General features: G+C 35.9%; 1 protein-coding gene across 1 annotated transcript in view; it reads left to right on the top strand.

Annotated features, from left to right (window-relative positions):
* PTPRD (protein tyrosine phosphatase receptor type D) overlaps positions 1–27,029 on the top strand; it is a 339,897-nt gene that overhangs the window by 61,183 nt on the left and 251,685 nt on the right. The window contains exon 2 of the mRNA XM_025894895.2: positions 8,493–8,660. Coding sequence (XP_025750680.1) covers positions 8,576–8,660 — 85 coding nt within the window. The 5' untranslated portion in view covers positions 8,493–8,575. The remainder of the gene's footprint in view (positions 1–8,492; positions 8,661–27,029) is intronic.

The raw sequence follows: 27,029 nt of genomic DNA on the forward strand, positions 1-27,029 counted from the left end.
TATAGAAGTTCCACAACTTGCAAGCACAGAGAAGATATATTAAAATCAAAAATAAGAGCGTGTGTGTACTAGCAAATGTTTTGTACAGTCTCAGGTTGTTAGATTGTTTAATGTTTAGTAATAGATTTCACAATGGAAATCTTTTGTCAATCTCAGTTTGCTTTCACCAGATCAAATACAAGAAGTCTGTGGGAATATAACCTTTCTGCTTCTTGCTTTACATTGAAGGGTTTGTGGTATAGGTTCTGTGAAGCACCTGAAATGCCACTTTAAGTGGCCATACTAAGTCACTCATTTCTGCTAATTACAGATAAATCTGTAGTAGGTAATGAAGTCTACAAAGGAAAATATGTTTTGAACCATGTTGTCTGTCCCTGCTGATAATTTTATGATTTTATTTGGTAACAAAACTGGCTTGTCAACATTATGACATTAGTTTGGTATCTAAAACCAAAAAGTGGCACTTTCCTTAATAAGGAAACTTGCATCAATAAAATATATATAGGTTTTTGTTGACTTTTAACTCTTTTTTCAGAGTTTATAACATTACATTTACTTTTTTTAGAGTGTAGTAAAAAGTAGTGTATGTTACAAAGATAATTTGTAGTTCTCATCTCTTTTGCAAAAGACCTGTGGACAACCAAGCATAGTTATGCCGTATCTTAGTATGGGAAATGCATGGTGCTGCTATTGCTTCGGGGAGTTTTTGTACTTTATTGTCAAATAATTTTATAATGCCAACTACTTTTGAAAAATAACCATTTCAGCTCTCCATCTCTTCCTCTAATACAATTGTATTGCCATCAGCAACATTATAATAAAGTGCAGTCAGGCTAAACTAGCTGCAGCTGGATTACCGTCCTGTGTGTACTGCAAATTCACTGTCTCAGTCAGTCATGCTTCAATCTGATTAACCAACAAGTATATTGGAGAGTATTGAAACAAAACTAAAAAGTGAAAAGGAAAAAGAAACACCATAAAAGAAGAAATTACAGAGAAGAGAGAAAAGATGCATGGCAATATTGAAGTCAGATTTGACCTGTTAGCTTCAAACTTGCAAATATATTTCTACCTTTATTTTAGTATCTGCAATAGCCAGTATGCTTCAACCATACCTGATCCTAAAGGCGAGGCATAACCTGAATTTTTCATATTTTCCCTTCTGAAAAAGACACAGAAAAGGCAAAATTTTTCTGAAAATAAGTCAACTCTTTAGATATAGCCTGTGTTGTGTGTACAGCAGTGGAGCTCTAGAATCTTTCTCATTGGTAGGTCATCCAAGTACCTAGTTGTTGGAGGAAGCAAGCTCACTAAAAGATGCTATCTCTGACAGTAACCGTGGTCCCAGAACTTGGCTGCTCATGGTACCATCTAGCTGCTCTAACTAGTCATGCTTTTGCATGGGACTGCTGGGATCATCTGCTTGAAAGCTGGTTTTGAGCCCCTTTTCCTGGGAGTGTCTGATGAGTATGTGGCATACAGCACATTGGCTCTGTGAATGTTTTAGTATGTGGCTCACATGCTCATAGGTTTAGCCTTTCCTAAGAGGTGATAGCTGCACAGCTCTACTGTTGTTCAAGTAATTGGCAGACAGCCGAAGGAGACTGTAACAAACTTTCTATGACAGATACCCATTTTTTATTATTTTGAAACAAAAAACTAAGACAAAAATCAGTCTGTAAATGTTTTTACAAAGACCACAGTCATTGTTCTTAAGTCAGACTTTGGAGGCAAACAATTCATAGAATCATAGAATCTAGAAGAATTTGTGTTGGAAAAGAAGTTTAAGATTGAGTGCAACCATTAATGTAGAACTAGGTCCACTACACAACTGTATCCCTAAGCATATTGTCTACATGTCCTTTAAATATCAACCACTTCCCAGGGCAGACTGTTCAAATGCTTAGCTACTCTTTCAGTGAAGAAATTTTTGCTATTATACTAAAACTCCCCTGACATAGCTCAAGAGGGTTTCCTCTTGTCCTATCACATTTCACTTGAGAGAAGAGACCAATCCCCACTTGGATACAGTCTTCTCTCAGGTAGATGCAGAGAGTGATAAGGTCACCTCAGAGTTTCCTTTTCTCTAGGCCGAACAACCTCAGCTGCTCCTCACAGGGTGTGTGCTCCAGACCCTTCACCAGCTTCATTGCCCTTCTCTCTGGACTCACTCCAGCACCTCAAGGTCCTTCTTTAAGTGAGGGACCCAAAACTGAACATAGGATTTGAGGTACGGCCTCAGCAGTGTTGACTACAGGGGAACAATCACTTTCCTAGTTCTGCTGGCCACACTATTGCTGATACAGGCCAGGAAGCCATTGGCATTCTTGGCCACTTGGCCACGCTGCTGATCATGTTCAGTCGCTGTCAACCAGCACCTCTAGGTCCCTTTTCACTGGACAGCTTCCCAACTACTCTGGCCCCGGCCTGTAGTGCTGCCTGGGGTTTTTGTGGCCAAAGTATGGGGCCTGGCGCTTGGCTTTGTTGAACGTCATGCCATTTTCTCGGCCCATCAACGCAGTCTGTCCAGATCCCTCTGCAGAACCTTCCTACCCTCCGGTAGATCAACAGTTGCACCTAAACTTGGTGTTGTCTGCGAATTCAGTAAGGGTAGACTTAGCCCCCTCATCCAGATCATCATGAAAGATATTGAGTAGGACTGACCCAGTATCCCTGGGGGATACCACTAATGACCTGGTAATTCTATGCACATTATTATGGATTTAACCCTCTTTCTCTTCTGTGGTTAAAGATCATAATACAGATTAACCTGCTCTTCTTTTTTCCCCCTTTCTATCTTTTTGTCTGCCTTTCTGTCTTTCTGTCTTTTTTTAACAAGTGTCAGAATAGAGTTTACTTTCTGTAATTTCTCATACGGGCAAAGTTGGAGATGGATTATTGCAGGGTAACCATAGTTAAGTAATTTACAGGAGTCAAGACTAGGGTATTGGAAGAGTTTGTGTTTCAGACAAGAAGTCAGTCTTAGTAGAAGATATTTCATTTGTCCATGTAACCTGTTATCTGTGGCTTTTGTAGCATGATTTAAATTATTACAATAGATTCTTAACAACATGTTGCTTTAGGATCTATTGACAGATAACATTGTATGCTTTTCTCACATAGCAAGGCTATTTCTAGCTGAGGACTTCAGCCATTGCCAGCACAATGCTTTTTTCTTGAGCCATTATTTGGGAGGAACAAAGTTAAGTTATGCAGTGTTCTAATGAGTTGTTTCTGCATCATGAATAAGAAAAGTTCTTAGGACTTGCAGAAGTGACTAAGATGGCGGAAGTGACTAAGCATTGAGATACCTGACAACTTACAAATGGGTATTTTAATTCATGATTTCGAATGTGACTGAAGCTGTTTAAAGATCAGGCTAGGCAGGGTTTTCTGTGTATGGTTTAAGATTACATATAAACATGATTATTTTCGTAAATAAATGTGAACTTTAAAACAACTTTCTACATGAGAAAAACATCCCAGTGGTGTGCTTTTGAGGTGCTTTGCTGTCATTGAGTTGATTTATTCACTAAACAGTTTCATTTATTTCTCTGGTTATTGAAAATCCATTTTCTATTTTGCATGTAAGGGAAGAATCCTTGTTGAAGTCCGAAATAGAATTACAATGTAGAATCAGATATATTAAGTTGTTCATTGTAAGCAAAATTCTACCTATCACTGCAACTCATTTGTGCTTTTATAGCGATGTAGTTCAAAGGCCTGCATGATGTCAGAAACTTACTGTTCTAGGATGGGTGTTAAGTCCTGTTGGATTAAATGTAACAGGGAAATTCAGGAATGATAGAAGAGCATTAAGGGTGTATTGTTATCCAGAGATTGATAAGACTAAACTTTGGAACACTCAGCATAGCTTTCTTTAAAGTTTCCTTTATCATGTGTTTGCATTTTGGCGTTTTAAAGAATAAAAACATAATGAAACATGGAATTTTTCCAGAAGTCAACTATGAAAACTTTTATCTGTTTTAATCAATAAAAGAACAAGCAAAATGTTGAACATCTGATAGTTGCCCTCATTGCTTTGGAAAATACATTTAATTCTCTTTAAAAGATATTGTTTTACCCAGAGGTATTTCTGAATTGATTTTGATTAAAGAGCTTATGAGCATTAATTTTATGCATTATTTCCTATTCTTTCTTGTAATGATTCAGCTGTCACTCAGGTTTTTGCAGCCAAGATTTGTCCATGAAGTCTTGTTTATTTTCCTCTTTAAGGAGGGATCTTTGTTGATATGCAAATATATGAAGTATTTACACTTCTTCCATGACTAGTTCCAGTAATATTTTTAATTTGTTTTTCATATATCTTCTCTTGCATTTTTCTGGTATTAGAAATGTGTGGCTTGGACATGGATGTAATTTAGGGTTGTGGGTGTGATGAATGAAATGTAGAAACAGATTTCAACGCAGTCTCTTGTTATAATCTTTGTTGCCAGGTATTCTTAGAGAAACACTGTTTCGTTTTGTTTTGTTTTGTTTTTAATATAAGGGAAAATATAGAGGCTTTCTATGGGAAGAATTTGGGACTAAAGAGAGATGGCCATTAATTAAAATCCAAACAATTCAAAACTTCAGAAAAGTTGATCAAGAAATCCTGTTTGTGTAATGGCACAATTGAGCTCTCATACCTTCGCAATCTTTTTTTCCCAAACTACCAAAAAAAAAAAAGTCACTGTTTGTGTTTTTTCCCGTGTGCATCCCTACCTCTGCTGTGAGTTCTTTTTTTTTTGTGTCTTTTCTGAGACCTCTTGAATTTCTGTGTTATCAAACATTTACATGTACATGCAGGCATGGAAAAGCAAGCAGAAAAATAAAATTAGTATTTACTTTTTTTTACTTTTGCTTCTAAGATTTGCCTTTAGGTGTGCATTTCCTATAACTGTCTTGAAGCAAGGACCATCTCCTGAGTACTGTGGTAGCACCTAAAAGATTATTTTTGCTACTAACATAAACAGACAGCAGGGAAGCATTCTGGTGTTCAGATGTTTGATTCACCCAGTTGATCCCTTTGCGGATAATTGTTGCAAGTGCCCATGCCCAAGTACTATCATCTGCTGTGCTCATACTAAGGAGAATTCTTTTTTGTGTCTGCATTGAACACTGGGAAGCTGCACATCTGCACTTTTATTGATCCTATTAATAGATAACACTAATCAGGAAAAATCTATCCTCTTACTTTCTTACATGTTATTGTTAGATATACTACCTAGTTTCATAGATAACTCTTTTAGAGATATTGGAAGAGTCATTTTTGATTATTTAATACAGCAGTTATGCAGTACTTATCCTAAAATTAGAACAGCTTTTATTAAAGCTTCAGAAAGAGAGTTGTTTTTTTTTCAAATAGCTGTTGATCTCTCTGTAGTCGTGATCTCCTACCAAGGAGAAGCACCATCTTTCTGTACACTGGTACAGTGTGAATGTTTTAACATGGTCTGCGAATAGAGCACCTCACTCTGGATTAATTCTGCAAGGCAATTATTGGTCCTCTGATGACAAGGCTAGTATAACCTGGTGCTGCAAATGCTATTTGTGTTTTCACTGTCTTTGGTACCACACACTGAATGTAACAAACCACTGGGGTTAGGAGGAAAGAGAAAAGAGAAGGAATTACGTCATTTAATAATTAATAAGGCTTTAGATGAGCATTTCACTTTGGAACTATTAAGGTGGCTTGATTTGAAAGTTGATAATTGTCCTGATGATTGCGTTTAGTCCTTGTAAGGAATTGCATCTCTAAGTCAATTTGCACAAATAAGCCAAGTACAGACATACATTCATTCATGGCCAGTCTTCGTGAACGAAGATTTGGGAAAGGTCTTTTACCCTTCGAGCCTGTGCAGTGGATTTTTTAGGTGAGACACAGTGTGCGCTGAACTGAGCCCACCCTTTAATCCTGAGGTTCATCTGCCGGGGCCGAGCGAGCTCGGACAGTGGCAGTGAGGTCCTCAGGACGTAGGTTTGTTTAGAGTGACCTTCTCTTAGATGGATGGCCTTACAGGGCTGACGAGCTCCATCTGCCTGGGGGAGTTTCCTGACCGGGAATCGAACGCAGGCCGCGGAGGTGAGAGCGCCGCATCCTAACCACTAGACCACCAGGGGGCCCAGAGACATCCATACAACATGATTATTAATGTCAATGTTTATACACTTGTCAGTAGTAGGATCTCTGTCTGAAGGTTGGGGGTTTTTTGTAGGTAAAGCTGAGGCAGACTTGTATGGAGAACTTTGATAGAACCTAAATGTCTCTTGGCTTACTTCTTTCTAGTGTTATCAGCTCATCATCTGCGTGCCTCAATTAACAGTGTATCTTCAACTCACTTAAAAGAAAAATTACTCACCTACTGTCTTTATTTAGGTGCTTCTCTTTATTTGACCTAAAATACTAGAAGTTTGCTGTGGAGGCCTAAGCAGGCCAAGAGGGAAGACAACCAGCAAAAGGTCTCCTGGAAACTTTAGTGTGTTTATCAGGTTAGCTAAAGCCATGACAATCAGAAGCATCAAAGAAACAAAGTACTGAGGGCTTTCATTTTTATGATCTGACTGATAATGAATATTACCTTCAAAGCAGAGACAATGAGTTCAGTATTCCCAAGTGGTTGTATGTGCATTTAGAATGAGAGAATGGAATAATAAAAAAACCCACCTTTTTCTTCTCAACCTTTTAGTTACCAGGTTTTGTGATACATCCCCTCCTTTGCTGCTCTTAGGGGATAAATGCATATTCACATATCAAGATCATGAGATTTTTAGAATTCTTCCTTTTTCCCCAAGCAGACAATAATATGTTTTCTGTTAGACACCACATTTAATATTTTGATGGGAGTCTTGAAATGTATGAAAATAATCTCCAGTGTCCCATTAAAAGACTGTTCTGTAAAACAAGTACCTTTGCGGTCACCATTTTTGTCCCCTTCTGTGCTCCTCTTATTAATTATCAGTGTCATTTCCTCTCCTCTTTCTCCCCTAAAAGGAGTTGGGGAGTACTTAGTTCCATTCACCTTCACACATCAGCTAGTGTGTTTGTGTGCTAATGAAAAGATAGTTTGATTCACAAGTGATCTGCCTTTAGAGATAGCTCGGGGCTCCCCTGTAACTCCTACGGTCCAGAAGAAGCAAAATATAAATCACCTCTTCTTGAAAGTACATTTCATACAACTGCATCTTTGTGATAGCATTGGAATCATTACATAGCAGTTGGCTCTGATACAGAACCTGCACAGACACAAATTGAGTCCGACAGGACTGGTGTCTCATGGACTTTGCTGTCATTTGAAATGCTGGCATGAAGATGGTAGCAATGAAAGGGGGGAGCTGATGCCTTTAGCATTTTGCTATGAAGATTTCTTAGGCTGGTATTTTTTGATGGCAGTAGCTGTTACAAATGATAGTTTTACAAAAGAGATTCGTAACGGGCATAGATTTCTACCAGCTGCTCATGTCTTTTCTTCCTTGAGTAAATTCTTCTGAGCATTGCACTGTACTGAAGATGGGCTCTTTATGCCACCCACAAATCTGTAAGATCTATTTAGTGGAATGATAATTAGTATACTTTTTTCTCTGCCTTTGTTTTTGTCTTTACTGCATGGAAACCACTTGTGTAGTAATGAAGGTAATATCAAATTGACAAAGCTTATATGTTGCAGATCCTTCAGAAGGTATGATTGCATTTCATGTTATTTTAGTGACAATGTCAGGCTGATAAGGGATATGTCTAGTATTACCTGTCTGAGGGGAAAATATTTTTATATTCCTTAATTTCTGTTAGTGTGGCAAATTTGGACAGGAATGATGACTTGTTTTTTCAAGTCAGGTGCTTGAGCTGTGGTGCTACCAGTATATCATATTCAATTATGCATCATAATAAATGAAATTAATTGAAATGGAATATCAGCTCTTTATTCAGTGCTGGATTTCTGTTTTTCTTTTAGGCATAATTCAGGAAATCATGACAGGAATTTTAACCTTTGAAAGTTGTTGAATTGTGCAATATGCTAGTAACACCTCATGAAGCAGATTTTACTGTGTTATTCCTACCAAATGCCATGGCAACTCCCAGTATTGTCTTTGCATGTGGATTTATTATGGATCTTTAATCCACTTTGATTCCCTTCTTGCAACATGAGTACTCCAGTGATGTATTATACTTAAACTTCATCAACACGATCAATTCCTGTGGTTCAGAAGGTGCTGTTGAATACAACTGAAGAATCAGGATGTGACAGATGCTTGATTATGGTGGTAAAGGTGCACTGAGAAATACTTTGGAACAGTGCTAACATATACTGTACCTTGTGTATCAGTACTGTACTAATATATATCAGTAACCTGAAATGGATTGTGTTTCTTTTTCCTTTTGCCTTACTATTTGTCATTTAAGATTTTATTCCCTCAAATTGTGAATGCTTTGGAAAAAAAAAAAAAGAAAAACTCTGTCCTATTGTTTCTAATTTATTTTTATCTTTTCACAGGCTCTGAAAGTACTTCATCTGAAATTTCAGGCCGGACAGACTCGCAGTGGCTTCTAAGCCAGTGAGAACAAGGCTGCTAAAGCATGCTGGTGCCAAGCTGTCGGATGATGCACGTAGTCAGGCCAGTGGTGGTGCTCCTGTGCTTGCTACTGTGTGCTGATGCTGAAAGTAAGCTTATTAATTCATTTGGATTTAGGTTCTGGCCATGATGAATAGTTTTGTTTTCAACTGGTGGTTATTAAGAGTCTAGGAATGAGTTTCCTTTTGAGTAATTCTTAAAAAACTGTGAGGTCCTCTCTATATCACAACCAGTGTTTGCAAAGGATTGTTTATACGACTTCCGTATGATTTTTCTTCTTAATTCCCCTTTTCTTAAGCATCTAATGGTTCATGCTAAGGTGGTGGGGACCATTGCAACAAAGTTACATGGTTAAAACAGAGACCAACCTTGATTACCAGACATTGGTCAAATACCTTAAAGACATCTGTCATTCTTTGAATAACTGTTTCTTTATTTTGGTTAAAAAAAATCCCACTCCCAATTAATATCCAGTCCAATTAAAATTCCAGTTCCTTTGTAACTGCCACAACAGCTGTTCTAATGTATTATTTCCGACAGCTGTCACAGAGTACAGTATCCAAACAAATCGAGCAGAACTGACAACTTAGTGGCTGGCCTAAACCTGTGACAGTTCAGTGAGGAAAGGCACCTATGTTTACTTGTATTGAGGGGAAGCTGTTGGATTTTAGTCAATTAGTTCATCTATTAATGGGAATATCTTCTTTTTAATTAGGAAATCATTAGGTCTGCCTTGATTACATGTTTTCCTTCTCTCAGCTGTCCTATGGCTTCTTGCAGAAGTAATGTGCAAATGTGAAAAGCCATTTGCTTTCCACCTGTTGGTCTGCAGTTTACTGCAAACTAACTGTTATGTTTGCTACAAGCTGACTGTTAATATTCACTTGATTGAGGGATATTTTTCCTATTGAATCTTCCTGACTATATGCAGATACATGATCAATTGATAACTTTGTTCTAGCTCTGTCTTTAGAGGACTTCTGTGTTTTATCACACCCATAGAATAAAAGAAATATTGTTAGTAAGGTTGAATGAATCAGTTCTCAGTAAATGTGTATTGAGTTCCTGATCACTCCACTTATTGCCTGTGCTCCAGGTATACTGTGTTACAGCAATGAAATAGATACAAAATCTTTTTCATTTCATGCATAATAAGACTTCCGTCTTTTTAAGTGTAGCTATATGAAAGTGAAGTAAATGGGGGAAAAAAAGAACAAAACATACATGTTTTTTCAGTACTGGCAGCTGAGATTCTTTGGCCCCTTTCCAGATAGATAATGACCAGCTGGGATGATTGTGTCTAAGGTGAAGCCAAGGACATTTTAACACTTTAGCCAGCAAATAATTAATTAGGAAGTGGACCCATATGTTGGATGGTTTTGCAGTTGTTGTATTCCACCTATTTTAAAAGTTGTAAGATGCACAAAGATCTTTTGTGAGTGTTACTCTCAGAATGAGACTGTGATTCTGAAGTATTTAATATGCACAGGCTTTTAAACTGCTTAGATAATTATATACATACATACAAATGGTATACATTATATGGTACAAATTAAATTGTGTGTCATATATGTGTTTATGTGACTCCACTTAATATTGCATTTTTATTGTGAGTTGTAAATTAATGTTATTCTATTTTACCATTTTCTTTGAGAGTCACAGTAGAGTCACACACCATACTTTATTTGGAAGATATGCTGAATCTCCACAGACGTATTTATTTTGTTGCCTAGGTGAGAGATAGGACAGCATCCATGAGCCTTCTGTGTGTAGAAATACAGAAAGATGTGTCTTCTTCCATGATTAGCCCTTCTCACTTGAAGAAAAATTCCTGCTGTGCTGGAGTTGGTCTGCCCTCTGCTCTTGCAGATACTTTTGCTCCTCTTTGTTTAGCTCTTTCTAAAAGGGTCTCAGACCCTACTTTTGTCTAGTGTTCTTCTTGAACTTCTCAGAAAGAGTGGCAGGACCGTGTTACTTCCTTTTAGTGGGGAGAGGACGCAGAAGGTGAGACAAAGGGAAAAAAATAGTTGTCAATTTTTTTCTCTGTCGCCATGTAAAGGCAGGCCATGCTATCCTTTTTTTTTTTTCTCATAATTTTTCTTTTGTTAACATCAAGGTACTGCAGAAGAAAAGGTATATCCTTACATTGAGACTGCATTGTACACTTTCTAGAGTAATTGCAAATGGATAAGGAACCCATACTCTTCCAGTCTCACTGTGAAATCACTGTGAGTGGGATCCAAGTAGCAAGTTGGCTTAATGCTGTTGAAGAGGTAGCCCTTAGAACTTTTCTGTTTACATACAACCTTCACAAGTTTAGGAACGGAATGAGGTATCTTTGTTTTGTGAAAGACCCCAGCCTCTGAAATGTGGTGGCATGGGCTGATAAACTCTCCTGTAGTCCCTTCAAGGGATACGGGATGGAAGTCCAGCTTCCCTGGTGGACTAGATGATTGCAGTGTGCCACTTAATGTGTACAAACAATATTTGATTCTTACTGTTTATCTGTAAACTAAACTTATGCTTGACTGAGCAAAGTAAGCTAAACTGAAAGGTGCTAGAATTACCTTAGCTCTTTTACCTTTTCTTGTTAGTAATATGAAGTGTTACTTGTAAGGATTAGAAGTGAAAATCTCAAGAATTGTGAGGTTTTAGAGCCCTCTTTTATGTTTGGTATTTGTAGCTTCTGTGAGAAGGAGGAAAACACTTTAGCTGAGGAAAGAAAATGTTTGTCTTCTTTTTTTGGAACTGCAATCTGCTAGTTTACAGTATTTTTCTTTGAGTGCCTTGTTCTCAGTGGTGTAGATGGCAACCATGTTAAGGCAATGCTTCACCACATCTACTGAGATATTAGTAATATAGCTTTATCACAAGAAAAGTATGCTTTTCATATTTTCTAAGAGAACTAGCAGAAAAGTAACTTTCTATTAGCTTTCTGCAGGTATGTCTGTTTGATAACAAGAAGCATGTATGTTTCAGAGAGTCATACATGACTATTTCTTTTCAAACTATCTAATATGGTATACTGTTACCTCCTTATGACCTTGCCAAATGTCAAGTTAATCACTGAGCTTGAAGAAATATATGAAATATAAAATGCTTCTAAAAGGGTTACTCCTGGTCTTTCCTAGTATCCTAGTTTTGAAAATTAGGAGTCTAATTTGTATTAATAGAATAAAATATTTTTCTGCAGATAGACCTCCTGCATTTTAGTAATTAAGTTCATTCTTGTGTATCCTGTTCCTTTTCCACCCTGAGAAAGACCTGATTCAAAATGCTCTGCTGCGTTCCAGTCATTTTCTCTATTTAATGCTTTTCCTTCATTCTTGGTTACATAGTTTCTGCTCTGATATTTTTCTTTTGATGCATCTTTTGAGATGCTGTTTTAGAAGAGAAGCGACAATTCTTTCTTCCTTCAGCAGAAGTGTTTGCAGTTGACTATACAAGGGCAAACAGAAATACTAACCGCAGACAATACATTTGTTGTATATTGCTTCCATTACCAGTTGTTTAAAATGTGAATAACGCTTAGTTTTCTCTCTGGCTGCTAATGCATATGTTTTAGTTACCATCATGCTGTTTTCTCTACACCAGGATCATGAAGGGCTAAAATAGTTCTGACAGGACAGTGATTACAGATAACAGATGTTGGGGTGATCGAGACAAATTCTTATTGAAATAGGATCTAAAGACAGTAGTTGTGTTTTTCCATGCTAATGCTTCTCTTTCCCTTTAAAAAATTTTTATATTCTTCAACTAGCTAAAACACATTCGTGCAGTCCACATTGAAATTTTGTTTCTAAGCATTGTCTACAACACTAAACTACCCTAGACAGATCTTTTGAAGTAATTAACTTATAGAAAGCAATTATAATAAGTCTTGCAAGTGGACATACACGGTTTACACACACAAAAAAACCCCTATTCCAGAATAGCTTCATAAACACTACATGCAGGCAAACCCAATGTGGATGTTATTTACTATTTTTGCACATGTACCTTTGGTAACTAGGACTAAATTTGTTTTATATTAGATTTATATTTAAACTCCAACATCTTTGAACAGATAATTTAAATTATTGCATTTATTATGGTCAGCAGCAAGAAAAATCTAATGATCAAATGTTTCTGTTCTTTGTCAGTATTTTTTTACATTTTGCTTAAGATGCATCCCTTTGTTTACATTGCTCTTTCTTTCAATAATGGTGATGTATGCAGGACAGTTGCAATATGGAGCTTTTTGGGGGGAAAAAAAGCTTCCAATTTTATGTTCTTTTTTTTGAGGATTTTTTATATGCTCTCTTCAGTTCAACCCTAGGATTTGATGAAAATTCGTATATTCTACTGTGAGAGTAATTTTATATTGCACTTGTTAAATATAATATTAACATATGTCAAGTAGATTACTCATCAGTTCTCAAAAGTTTTAGTTTTAGGGAAAAATGGGACAGCTAGTTATAACTAACCATTCCAGATGTATTCATTTTGCTCTGCAGCAAAGTGAAGCCTTTGGAGTAAATGTGATAGTTGAGATGAAGTTGAGATGAAGAATCAGGGAAAGTGAAAACATCGTGTGATAATTCGAAACATACCAACCTAGTTGCAGAAACTACAGATAATACAGCTTTTTGCATAAACCAGGGTATATAGAACCCTTATTTTTCAAGTTCTTACACTGAAGAAAATTTTATTAATTTAATTCTAAGAGTAGCCATAACTACCACCATATCTGTTTCACTGCCATAAATTATTAATAGCAAAATTGTGAGCTGCTTCAGGAATAAAATTTTTCAGTTCACATAATTGTTAAAAACGTGTATCTGTACATAACCAAACATTTTGAATGTAATATGAACAAAAGATTTGTGTGTATTTTGTAAAATGTAGAGTCAGAATTAACAGGGTTTTGAAGAACAACTGCAGAATGGTTCTTTGTTCATCTCTGCAGCTTTGAAGATTACTGCTGTGTCTCTTTCACAGCTGTTGTTAATTTAGGTAGTTGGTGGCCTCTGCCTCCCAAAACCAGAGCAGTGAACAGAGATGAGTTCTGGGCTCTGGAGTTCTGAGAATCCTTAAAGCCCTGGCAGTTCCGCCTGTAGGTGACTGTAGAGGCAATGAAGTTCCCCCAGGTATGAAAGCCTTACATCTTTTGAATTTTCTGGAGTGTAAAACAGAGTCAGAAAATTCAGGCTCTCCCATCTTTCCAGACACCAAGAAATACAGTTAAGGGAACTGTATTTAATGGCCTTATAGAGTTGGAAAAACCCACATTATTTAGATTAATGTTGTCTTTTAACAGAAAGTGTTTCTGGAGAAACTGCTGTATGGGTAGTTATCTCACTGTGTATAATTCCCTGCAGCATCAGTAATGACCACTGGCAGATAAAGGAATGTGGGTCATTAATATTCCTGTGTCAGAACTGTCACTGAACTCCAGTGTGTCTGTCTGCTAGATTGCTTAAGAACATGTCTATATACTTTAGAAGTTTACTAGAAGTACATATCATAGTCTTGATATAGGGAAATTCTTAGGGAAAAAGAAAGGAGAAACAGCAATATAAAAATTTTAGATTGTTTTAGATTATATTCACACAGTAGAACAACTACTGTGGTGGTTCAAAGTATTTTTACCCCTTGTCTGAGGTTTAATTGTCACTGGCTGAAATGGAGATAGAATCTTGAGTAGCAGAATCTGCTTCAGTAGTGAATTTCTGACAACATCTTTAGCAAATTATAAGTATCAGAACATATGTAGGAAGATCAGCATTCACTGTTGTCCACCCTGTCTTTCAGTAAACTCCCTCCCCCCAAAGTAACTGATGTATAGGGTCTTTCTGTCTTAAGTAGTGTCTGCTCGAAGCAATATTTGTTCAAAATAATTAAGTAAATATTTTTTAATTTAATCCTTTCAAATTTTTGTGAATATGCACAGTTTTTTAAATGAATTTTTCTTGATGCAAACTAAATTAATTTGACTGCTTCCTTGTAAAGGTAGCAATGTGAAGCATAATGTTACATTTTGACTTTAAATTGCTATAAAATAGGTTTAAACATAAAGTTGGTGTGCAGATTGCTCCTGTGGCTTTCACTGAATCACACAAAACTGTAGGGTACGTGTTACAAGAGAAATGACTAGAATTGATTACAGAGTTTATGTTGTATAATTGAATATATTGATAAAAGGCAAAATTTGAAATTACTCGTACAAGGAGAAATAAAAATGTGTCCACATTCTCAAGTTCCTTACAAAAACTAAATTTTGGGAGCCTTTTCCTAACAAGGCTTTTTTCAGGAAGAGAATTCAAGAGAAGTTTAATATGCATTATGTTGGGATAGAAATTCTTCCCCTAAATATGTCTGTGAAACTTAAGGGGATAGAGTTTTTGTTCCAATTTCTGCTTAAGAGCTGATTTTTAAATTAGTTTGTAAAGCTCTCTGTGCTTTCTATTTCAGTAGCAGTGTATGGATGGAAGAGAGCTTCCACTGCTGTTGATTTTATTTTGGCACATGCAATTGTGAAGGAGGCAGAAACAACAAGGGAAAGCGACAAGAAATTTATTCTGGCAGTGAGGGTTGAGGAGGTATGGGCATTCCAGGACGGTTCCACCTGGGTCATCTTTTTCCTCAAATGATTTCACATACACTTCAGAAAAATCTATAAAATAATTGTTGAGAATGTTGACAGATGATTTCTGGATTAGAAAGAGAAATAGTCAATTGGTCTCATGTTCTAGTAAAACAGCACACATTTTAACAGCAAGAAAGAGAGTAGTATCTTTAAATGTAATTATTTTTTGATGTAAAAAAGTTCCTTGTGTTTAGATGAGGCTGTAGGGTCTAACATCTTTTGATTGAAAAGCAAGAGTAGGATGAATGGGATTAGAAAGACAACCCTGCATATATGGTCGTAGTGAGGATAATAATGCAGTGTAAATCTAGTCCTGGTTTCTCATTCTATAATGTTTAGTGTCAAACTGGAGAAAATACAAGGAAAAGAAAGACTTAGATTCAAGATTAGGAAAATGCTTTATCATCTTTGTTAATAAGTTTGTTTATAAAACTGAAGACTTATTTCAGCTGATAGATACATATTTTCTTCTGAGAAAATGGAGATTGCAATAGATGATTTTGCTCAAAAAATTTGAGAAGAATTTAATTGTAATCTAGTGGCTTGTTTGGGATAATTACATTGTAACTACTGTAACAGAGTCCTTAAATGTCAGTTTGCTACTGTATATCTGAATATTCTCAGATTCAGATTTGATGCATTTTATAGACAGTAAGCACGGTTATATCTAGACTCATTACAGAAGTGACAAGGAGAATTCAGGGGGTTTTGTTGTTGTTGTTGGGGTTTTTTTCTTTTTTAATGTAAAAGAACTAGTATTAAATCTATGGGTAATTCTATCTGAGGAAATAAGGGAGAGGAGGAGATTACTGGAAATCATATAAACTTTAGTGCATCCATGTCTTTCATACTAGAGTACAGTCTGATATACCTGTCTCAAGAAAATACAACTGGATGAGATAAGATGCGTACGGTGACAACTCAAATGGTCCAGAGGACAGAACAACTACCACATGAGAAGGGACTGAGAAGGCTGAGGCTCTTCCATTTTCAAGAAGAGATTATGTAGGTGGGTTGTGGGGATTGCAACTGAGTTCTGCAGGGTAGAGAATAGAGTGAAAACAGAATGGATATCCACCTACCCATAATAATAGAACAGCGGTGTTTGGGGAATTTAGTAGAAGACTGATTAAAAGCAGTAAAAGATGGAATTTACTCTTGGGTTTTGTGGAGGCAGACAGTATCTATAGTTTTAAAGAACTTTAAAAGTCCGTGTACAGTAGGTCTGCAAATTAGTACTAAAAGACCAAACAGGAATTCCAGCTTTAATACGCTTAGGCATATGAAGAGAATGGACCTCACAAAAATTACCCAGGCTAATGTGCCCAGATAGCACCTTCTCTTGACACTGCTGGAGAGTGGTGGCAGACTACAAAGACTTAGTGTGTCCTAATAAGGCATTTGCTTTGTGATCTTAGACTCAGAAATACATAATGAACAGGCATTGTTCACTGCTGTTTAGCCACACTGTAATTTTTCCAGAAAAGCTGATTTGGAGATTCGTGTATCTCACTATATCACAATTATATCACAATTTGATATAATTGAAAACTAGGAAGTGAAGTGAAAGGCAATGGCAAGCATTTAAGCAAATGCATTTTATGATATTGGAAAATGACAACATGACTGTTACAGTTGGCAGAGAACACACATATGCCAGCTCTCTGTGCGTGTGTGTGTGTGTGTGTGAGAGAGAGAGAGAGAGAGAGAGAGTGTGTGTTGCTGTGGGGCAGGAGGCACAAGGATTAAATTTTACAGGATGTGTTCTGATGCTTTACAGTTCACAGGTAAAGTACATTAGTGGAAAATCCTAGTTACTTTTTTTTCTTTTTTATAAACCTTCATTTCCAGACGTACTGTTCATATTAAGAAGTGTAACATGTTCTCTGACCTTTTCCAATATCTGTGGTCTGATGAAAGTGACTTAAAGGTTGTAACATCTTAAAGATGTATGCATCCTAAAAAATTAGAGGTAAACTGCAACTCAGAAAGATCCTACAACATCTCAGGAAGATGACATTTTATCTACTCATAAGTCCAGCTTTTAAGATAAAATGGATAAGATTTTGCTTTAAAATATGAACAGTGTATAGTTGCTTTTAAAATCAAATATCTCATAAAGAATTAATTTAAATTACTTTAAAATAATTTGCAATTTGCAGTGCACTAATTAAAGATAAATTTGTTAATAAAGACATTTATTAAAATTTTAAGTTAATTGAACATGATTCTTTTAGATTGATTATTTGCATTTTACTTAGCAGCTCAGTGTTGGTTTTTACTCATGAATTATTGACTTATAAAAACAGTACAATAAAATGAAGTGCTTTGGAGACTCATAAGTATAATGGTGTGGATAACATGAGTATATTAAAAATAACTTTTAGTCTTAGGTGAAAAATGTGAGGGATTTTCCCATGGCAGAAAGTCTCTAGAAAACTTTTCTCAGTTATATACTATTTGACAGTAGCTCAGTACCTACACAGAGTAGGAGCTCATTTGGTGTCTTGAAAACCTTGTGACAATTCGTGATTGATCTCAGTTTAGATAACTGATAGGTTATGTATAGACAGTTGAACAGCAGCTAAAGCCTTGATAAACCTGATTCTTAATTCTGGATTTTTCATACATCAAGTGTAGGATATAAAATAAAAAAAAGGAACATTTCTTCTCAAAGTGATAAAACTTACATTTACTGCTAAATACTAATAAATGCATTTTTAATACTCTTTCAATTTTCTTCTTCATTTTTTCCTTCTGAATAAATGTGAATATGTGACAAGATTTTTAACTAAACTTGCCCATGAATATGTGTATTTGATTTGAATTACAGAAGTTGGAATATGTGAATAAAATTTGTAGATATTATTTATATGAAAATATTAGAACTTCCAGCCAAATTATTCTCATTTCCCCACGTGCATCAGGATGGTTTGATTTGTTTACCCTTTTAATAGCCAGAAAAGTCCATCTTTTGTCTAGAATGCATCAAACCTTTTCATTGTGGCATAGAACAGTATTTTTGCACGGGTTCCTTTCTAATATGTGCACTTGTTTAACTGAGAGTTTGTAAATGCCTGTGTTAAAATATATTCATTTCTGCCACTGAGCAGATCTGCCAAGTCTTTAGCCTCTTTTTTGTGTGTGTGTGCATTTTTTTCTTATCTTTGAGTACATAGTTCAGTATCTTATTGCAAAATACACTTTAACCTTGGGGGAAAACATGCACTACTCTCAGACTCTGAAGATCAAGAGTTTGGATTTCTTTGATGTTAATAGATCTGTCATGTCTTTCCATTTTACAAAGAAAGCATTTGAAGGATCAGTGAGAGTAAAAAAAATGGTCTCTAATTTAAGAGGATCAGATCTACACCTCTCAGTTTTTAATGTGTCAAATGTGTGGCCCTTAAAATCTTTCTCATATCAACAAGCCAAATTTTTTCTAATTACATATTAGTATTTTTTAATTGTATTGCTGTTTACTTCTTAGGTGTTGAACGGAACGTAGAACTGCAACTGCAAGTTTTATGTAGAAACTCTTCTGCTCGAGCTATCAATATCTTGAAACAGAAAGGGCTACTATCTGTTGTGCGTAGGTCAATCTCAAAAATAATATTTCTTTGACATCTGATGATAGGCAAGAGGAGGATCTATATGGAGACTGTCTTCAAAGGAGTATTGTTTCTTATGGTGTTTTCACCACAGTCACCCTGGTACCTGATCTGAAGCTAACTTTTAGGACATAGATTAATAATCCTTATTTGTGTTACTTTGCCTTACTCAAGTATATTCAGACATTACAGATAAATTTTAATAGCTTTCATATTTTCTTTTTGAGGAAAAAGAAATTATTAAGGTAGTCAAACATTTCTTGCTGTTTGGGAGAATACTTCTAGGAAAGTGCAGGGCGGGTAGTGCGCAATTCGAAGGAAAGCTGATGCCTTTCACCATACTGTAGTACTTACAGCCACCAGGATCTCATAAATAAAGACCAATTATTTTAGAAGACTATTGTAATTTGTTTCCAAGAACTGATTCAGAAAAAAAAATGGTAGTATTTCATACCATATGCTGATTTCATGTATACTCAAATGCTTTGAGATTGGTTTTAGAAAAGATCTTCAGCTCCAAGAAAAATATTTCAGTGATACTAATTTCTGATTGCAACAGTAAAGATTTCTTTCAGGGGAGGTTACACTCTAATACTTTTTTTCCCCTTTAGAATGCAGACATGGTCCAGAAAGACATTTAACATAGAAATGATTTGGAGGTGAATAAGAAATGAAATCACAAATGGCATTTAACTGTAGAATTTATCTTAGGGTAATTTAAATATCACCACTCTAGTATTTATCTCTTAATGCTCCTATGTAAAAGGCTTTTAAAGATATGTGGAGAATTTCTCTGATAGTTAGTTCATTTTCCTTTTTCTGACAAAATACCCTAAGTTGCACAAAGTCAGCAGAATTTATGGTCTTAAAATAGTGTTGATTCTCTGGTAACCTTCTTTTTTTTGTCACAATCTGAGTACTCAGCCCCAAGTTCTGCATGACCTTTAGGGCAACAGGTGTACTCTCTCTACACCCGCAGTACTGGGTGAATTTTCGCTTACAGTCTGTGGCCCAGTTTCCTTCAGGCAGAGCTGGAGTGCATTCTGACTGGAGAAGAAGGAGATATTTTCTGCTTTGAGAAGGCATCCGTTTTGCTTTGACGACATACTCTTCTGCTGACTTGGGTGGAATGCAGAAGGATTTCCGTGTACCTGCAGAGCTGAGCAACATGCCATGCCTCAACTTCACCACGGTTATGTTCTGTACCAGAGGGTAATACTGATCTTACAGCTGTGCTGTGAGTCTCCTTCCTGTTAGTGAAACAATTCAGATTTCCCATATCCTTCTTTTACCCTTTCTACCTCTTCCTGTGCTTTCCATTTCCACTTCAACTGGTTCTATTCTTTCTCCTACTAGCTTCCTCACTCCTCTCCTAATGTCAAAAATATGCACCAGTTTTCATAAATGTCCATGAAATCTGGTACAGAAATGTTGTCAGTTGTGCATCACTAAGTAGAAACAAAGCTGGAGCAACCATGTGGGAATAATGGACTGAAAAATTCACCAAAGAAATTTCATTTAAGTTGCAGAACCTCATTAGAGTTCAGTAAAGTAGCATAACAACAAAAGGCTTAAGCAGTAGGCTCTTTGCTTTCCTCATATGCAAAAGGGAATGAATTTTTCTGATTTTTGATATTTTAGTTGACCAGAATGTTACCAGAAATCACAAAGATCCTTTTGGTGGTATCTGTGTTGTATGATCAAACAGGCAGTCAAACAGACAAGACTTTTTCTCTGCTGATCTTTCAGTACTTTCAGTGGAAAAAGGGTGATCTCTAATTAATGGCACAAAAAGAAGCCAAACTAATTTTTCATCTGTCTAGACTGGATAGACCTTTTCAAAAGGAAATGTAGTTGTGCACAGGCATTCTGTTTCTTTCCTTATGTTAAAAAACCCCATTCTTCTGCAAAGAATTTTAAGAATTGTCATTTTACTAAAATGTAACATATTTTCCCAGTTTACTAAACTGTGGGATCTGTAGAATTGTTATTATGGCAAAGTTTTGTTTTGTTTGGTGTTTTTTCTTCTCTGCATTCTTTTTTTAAAATTTTAATGCAACCTCTATGTTTCATTGATTCTGTTGCAGTTTTTCTCGTACTTAAGTATCACGTCCTTCACACAAACTCTCTGTAAGAAGAATGTAGTTCTCAGGGTCCTACCCTAAAAATAGAAAGTTTGGATAAACCTAATTGATCGTAGACTTGCTGTTGTTCATTATCTTAATTAGGCTATTAAATGATTGGCACTTATCCCATGCTAACAAACAATAAAGCTTAGTGCTTTCCTGCTTGATCCCCTAAGAGCTGCCATTTCAGTTCTTCATGCAGTTCTTCGTTTGTAGCAGTTGTACTGTCGAGAGGCATGAAGTCAGTGCACAGTGCTCCGACATGAACAGCAGTCGGAAAGGGTTAACTGAGCTCATTATTATACTTTCAGGCAAACTGCATCTTATGTGTGTCTCCTCACTGAAAAATGAGAGACAATACCAAGCTGACTGTAGCTAATTAATGCTGGATAATGAACCATGTAACTGAGTTCATTGTAGAGATCTGGCTGGATTTTTTAACAATTAATTTTCATTGCTCATGGGTTTGTGTAGGTCTTTTTCTTGTGGACGTGTATTTCAATAAAAGTTTTTTGGGTGCAAAATGGTAAATATTTTGCTTTGATAATACCAGATTGGACATTGACCTGTCCATATTCTGAATGATAATTTTGAGTCTGCGTACCAAATTCAGTGACTGAAAATTTGTTTCTAGTACTTTTTGTCAGATAGCACTGTAACAGTTAATACTGTATCAGCTAATATTGTATGAGCTAGTACTGCTCAAACAACTCTTCAGCTTATACTGAACAACTAGAACTGAATCAAAATAGTGATCTTTTGAAAACTACATCATTGGCAGTGGCTGATTTCTCAGGCTTACATGACAGAGTTGGCAATTTTATTTCAAGCAAGATATATAAGATAATAGGAAAAATTTCTTCACCAAAAGGGTTATCAAGCACTGTAACAGACTATCCAGGGAAGTGGTTGGGTCATCATCCTTGGGAGTATTTAAGTGATGTGTAGATGTGGTACTTAGGAATATAATTTGTGGTGTACTTGGCAGTGTTGGGTTAAGTTTTAGACTCATTGTTCTTAGTGTCTTTTCCAACCTAGATGAGTCTGTGATTCTATCCTTGAAGCTTCTTGTAAATAAAGCAGTTCATGAGTTTTGGAGACTTCTTGCTAAAATTCTAACAACTGTTCCATTAATCTGTGTCTGAATATTCACAGTAACCTTTCTTTACATTTCCTTGGGGATTCATTTGTATATACTTCAGATTGACATTAGCCCTTAGGTTCATTAGGGAAATAAAATGAAACTGGAGAATTTCTCATATTTGTTTCTTTAAGTAATATATTTTGTCAAAGCTGTGCACAAAGTACTGTTTCAAGGGACCTGGGCAGAATAGAGAAATGGACTGAGAGGAGCCTCATGAGGTTCAAGAAAGGAAAGTGGCAAGCCCTGCGCCTGGGGAGGAACAACCCCTTGCATGCTGGAGTCTGACCAGCTGGAAAAACCACCTGACAGAAAAGGTTCTAGGAGTTCTGGTTGACAAAAAGTTGATCATAAATCGGTGATGTGACCTTGTGGGAAAGAAGGCCAATATCTTCCAGGAACAAGAAGATCCCTCTCTACTACTCAGCACTGGTAAGGTGCATCTGGGCTGCTGGGTCCACTGTTAGGCTTCTCAATACAAGAGAGATATGGACGTGCTGGAGTGAGTCCATTGAAGGCCCCCAAAGGCAGTGATGGGTTTGAAACATTGTTCATACAAAGAGAAGTTGAGAGCAGGAACTGTTTAGCCTGGTAAGAGAAGGCTGAGTCAGATCTTGTCCGTGAATATATAAATACATAGAGGTAGGCTGTGAAGATGGGGAGCCGCACGGTCTTCTCAGAGATGCCTAGCTGACAACACAAGAGGCACATGACTCTCTTTTAAAACATAAGAGATTATTGTAATTATTATTGTTGTTTTTACTACTCTTATTCCAAGACTGACAGAGCACTGGAATAGGTTGTCAAGATCGTTTGTAGACTCCATTCTTGGAGATTTTTTAAACTGAACAAAGCATGACTCTAGGCAAGCTTCTGTAGCTGACAGAGGTCTCAGCACTCTCCAGATAAGACTGCCAGCTTCAGTGAATCCATGGTTCTATGAAAATTGTTAGCTAAATTTCAGTGTGCTTCTAATAACTTTCGCGTTATATTTCAACTGTTGAGTATGGAAGTAAAGTATTATTAATCCTACTAATTTTATTGAAATAGGGATCAAAAAACTACTATATTTCCTTAACACAACAAAGAATGAGAGAAAAAATGGCAGATTAATAGTAGATTGGATTTCTTTTGTATAAAAAGATGAATACCACAATATTCATAACGGAAAGCAAACCCAAAACTTGAAGGTGTTAACACAACTATATGCAATCATTAAGAGAAAAAATAAGTAGGAGATAACATGCAAAACTACAGTCTGCCCTTTCAAATTCTACACATGGCAGTTTTATGGCACTTATAATATAGCAAAGAACTGCATGATTGAGGTCTAAGAAACATAGTATTTATTTTGGCTGAAGAAATGATCTCTCTTTTCCCAAATATACCTTCAGTTGTTTATATAATAAATGTCTTTCATTGTCTGGGTGAAATCCTGCACAACTTAAATCAATTGGAAAAATCCTATTAAAATTATGGAGTCTGGGACTTACACCTTCCTCTAAATTCACACTGTGTGGAACATTTCATCAGAGTTCCAAAGGCAGTAAGTAAATAATTGACACATTAATTTGGTACATTTAAAATAAAAGCTATAAAAGCTAAATAGATATCAGTTAAAAAGTAAGACATAGTGCATGCTCAGTATATACCAGTACTAAATTTTAACCAGGCTATTGAAACTCCATTTAATCAAAATCCATACTATTTGAACAGTGCCTTTAGTGTTTTACTTTCTCAAGTATCTGTGTTGTAAACCAAGAGATTAAAAAGTTAGTGTAATGTGCTACTTTACTGAAGTAAATATACCATGAGTTCAATTAATAGAAATTGTATAATGCACAGAGTACATTCTGGTTTTAGTTACTTGGACTTATTCTAGTAGTGGAAAAGAAATGTGTATATTTTTATATTTGAGGATATATTTTCCTACTGAATGTCAAGCAAAACAAACTTTTCATTTCAAAGCAACTTTATTTTAAATCATGAATTGATTTTCATTAATATGTCTTTTTACTTCATTTTTTACTTTATTTTTTACTTCACTGATTTTCTAATGAAGTTTCTGACACCAGAAAGAATAATGTGTAAAGGTGGATGACTGTACCTAAATATTTTAGTTGTACAGAATTCTGTTGTAAAAATTGCTTAAAATGAATTGAAGGAAAGCTCTAAGGTTCTATTATTTATGGGCTTTATGTATGAAGAAGCATAATCAGCAGGTCAAGGGAGGTGATTTTCACCTTCCACTGCGTTCTTCTGAGACCCCACCTGGAGTACTATATCCAGCACAGTGTCCCCTAGCATACGAATAACACAGACCTGTTGGAGCAACTCCAGAGGAGGGCCACGAAGAGGGCTGGGGCAGCTCTCTTACAAAGACAGACTGAAAGTGTTGGGGCTGTTTAGCCTGGAAAAGGGACAGTTCCAGGGAGACCTTGGACCTGCCTTCCAGGATCTAAAGCAGGGGGGCTGCAAGAAGGCTGGAGAGGGAGTTTTTACAACAGCATGTAGTGACAGGACAACGGAGAATGGCTTTCAATGAAAGAGAGTAGATTTAGATTAGATCTTAGGAAGAAACTCTGTACTATAAGGGTCGTGAGGCACTGGAACAAGTCGCCCAGAGAAGTTCTGGATGTTGCATCCCTGTACATGTTCAAGGCCAGGTTAGACAGGGCTTTGCGCAACCTGGTCTGGTGGAAGGTGTCCCTGACCATGGCAGGAGGGTTGGAAATAGGTGATGTTTGAGGTCCCTTCCAACCCAAACCGTGCTGTGATTTTATGTTGAAAAATTTATATAATTATTAGTCATAAAATGTTTAGATTTTGTTTGCTCTTAGATTGAATTTCTAGTTTGTTTTCAAAACTGAATGAGAAGACCAGTGGTGACTGACGCTTTGTAATACAAGACATTATCTCTCTCACTGGTTAGAAATTATAAAAGCACATCACAATACATCTTGGCCATTAACGGCTGACCTCCAGTGAGCATTGAAGCCATGCAATTTAATAATTCCATTTGTGAAGAAACTAAGTAATTATAAGAAATGGAATTTAAGTACATCAAAATGATAGGAAGCTGCTTAATGATGGTGAAAACAGTTATAAAATGGAAAAACCCTTCTATTGATCACTCTGGGCTGGCTATTTTAATGTGCCATAAGGAATTTGAGTGCTGATCACAAAAAAATGTTAATATTTGTGCTTTCTTTTTGAGTGGCAGAATTCCACAGGTAAAAATAATAGTGTGCCACAAGAATGAAATTTTTCTCTTGCATTTAGTTATTCATCAATGAAATGTCACACACACAAATGGAAAAAAAAAGGTAAATGTAGATAGTTCAGAATAATTGAAATGACAGATGGGATAACAAAAGATTTGAAGGTCTCAACTATTCCTTCTGCTGAAAATAGTAATCCTGTGGTGTTCACTAGAATACAAAACCATCTTTGAATAGGAACTTAGGTTTAATGTTGTGATGTTTCCTAAATAATGATTAATCAACTACTGCTGCTACCTCAGGCTTTTACTTAAAAATAAATGAAGAAAATAAAAAAAGACATGTATTTTTCTGTTCATCTGATAATCTGATATAGAAATTGATGGATATCTGGAGTACAAAAGAAAGTGTTTCTATAAAATTTTTGTAACTACAAAAGAGAAGGAATGATCAGCACTAGAATTCTGGATTTGAGTGAAAAATACATCTGGTAAATAAATCACTTTCAAGGCTTAAGATAAGCTCAAATGCTGTGAAAAAGTCTCAAAAATGCATAATGATAAGCAAATTGTCAAATTAAGTTAGAAATGCAAATTTTATGGATGCATGTAAGATTAATATGAGCAAATCAATATCTTTGATATCTGTTGCAACCTTTTTTTGAAATGTAATGTACTTATACTGAGATATATATGCAAGGGTTGTGCTTGTTAATTACTGTTGGCTACTAAGAACAAAACTCAAATGCAGAGCAGATACAATATTTAACACCCATTTGTATACTAAAGGAATGCTAAAATCATATTTATTAGGTTAATATCTATGCAATAAGTTAATAATTTAGGAACTATTTTCCTTAGGAATGGCAAGGCTTGTGACAAGTGGAAACACAGTTTACTATTATAGTGGATATGTGTTTAATACAGTTTTTATTTCCATGAAAGCGTGTAATTATAAAACTGTTCTTGTACCTTTTGTAGTTATAGCAATCTTACAAATACATGTGGCATCAATTACTCTCCTGCTATGCAATAATGAAACTGTCTTAATACAGCCAAATTTGTGTATGCATAGTAGAAACCACAAAATTTTATGCAGTTTTATTTTCCAGCTTACCTGATGGAGTGGCACTCTCAGTGTAGATGGTATTCTAGAATAACTGTCTTCAATGAGCATTTGAGTTATTTAATATTTAAAGTATGTGCAATCTATTTCTTTTGAAAAGCATTTCTCTTACTCTAGTATAAAGACATCTTATCGCAGTAGTAGTTAGAAATCACTAAGTATTTTCTGATGCAATATATATACTTTTATTCAAGTGTCATCCTCCTGACATCTACTTCAGATACTTTTTCTATATACAGAATAGGATTAAATGAATTACAAATGAAGCATCTTGATTGAAATCTAATCTGAATGTTGAAATTATTTAAAAGAAGTATCCAGCAAATAAATACAGTGATAAAGCTTGAGAAATATTATAATATTGTAGCAGACTGTCTTTTAGTCACATCAAAGTATATACACTTCATGTTGTTTTCGAGTTTATTCAGAAGTTTCATACAGCTTCTACCATCTCTCTTTGTCCCTTGTTTTTCTTTTGTTGAGATTAGGACAAAATGTCTTAGAAATAGCTTCTTCTCCCTGCAAATATGTTTTAGCAGCCTCCAAATGAAGCTGTTCAGCATCTGTCTTCCAGGCACAGACTGTAACTGGTTGGTTTCTTAAAGA

The sequence above is a fragment of the Manacus vitellinus genome, unplaced genomic scaffold (assembly GCF_001715985.3).
Source record: "Manacus vitellinus isolate BGI_N305 unplaced genomic scaffold, ASM171598v3 scaffold_18_pilon, whole genome shotgun sequence".
Taxonomy (NCBI): Eukaryota; Metazoa; Chordata; class Aves; order Passeriformes; family Pipridae; genus Manacus; species Manacus vitellinus.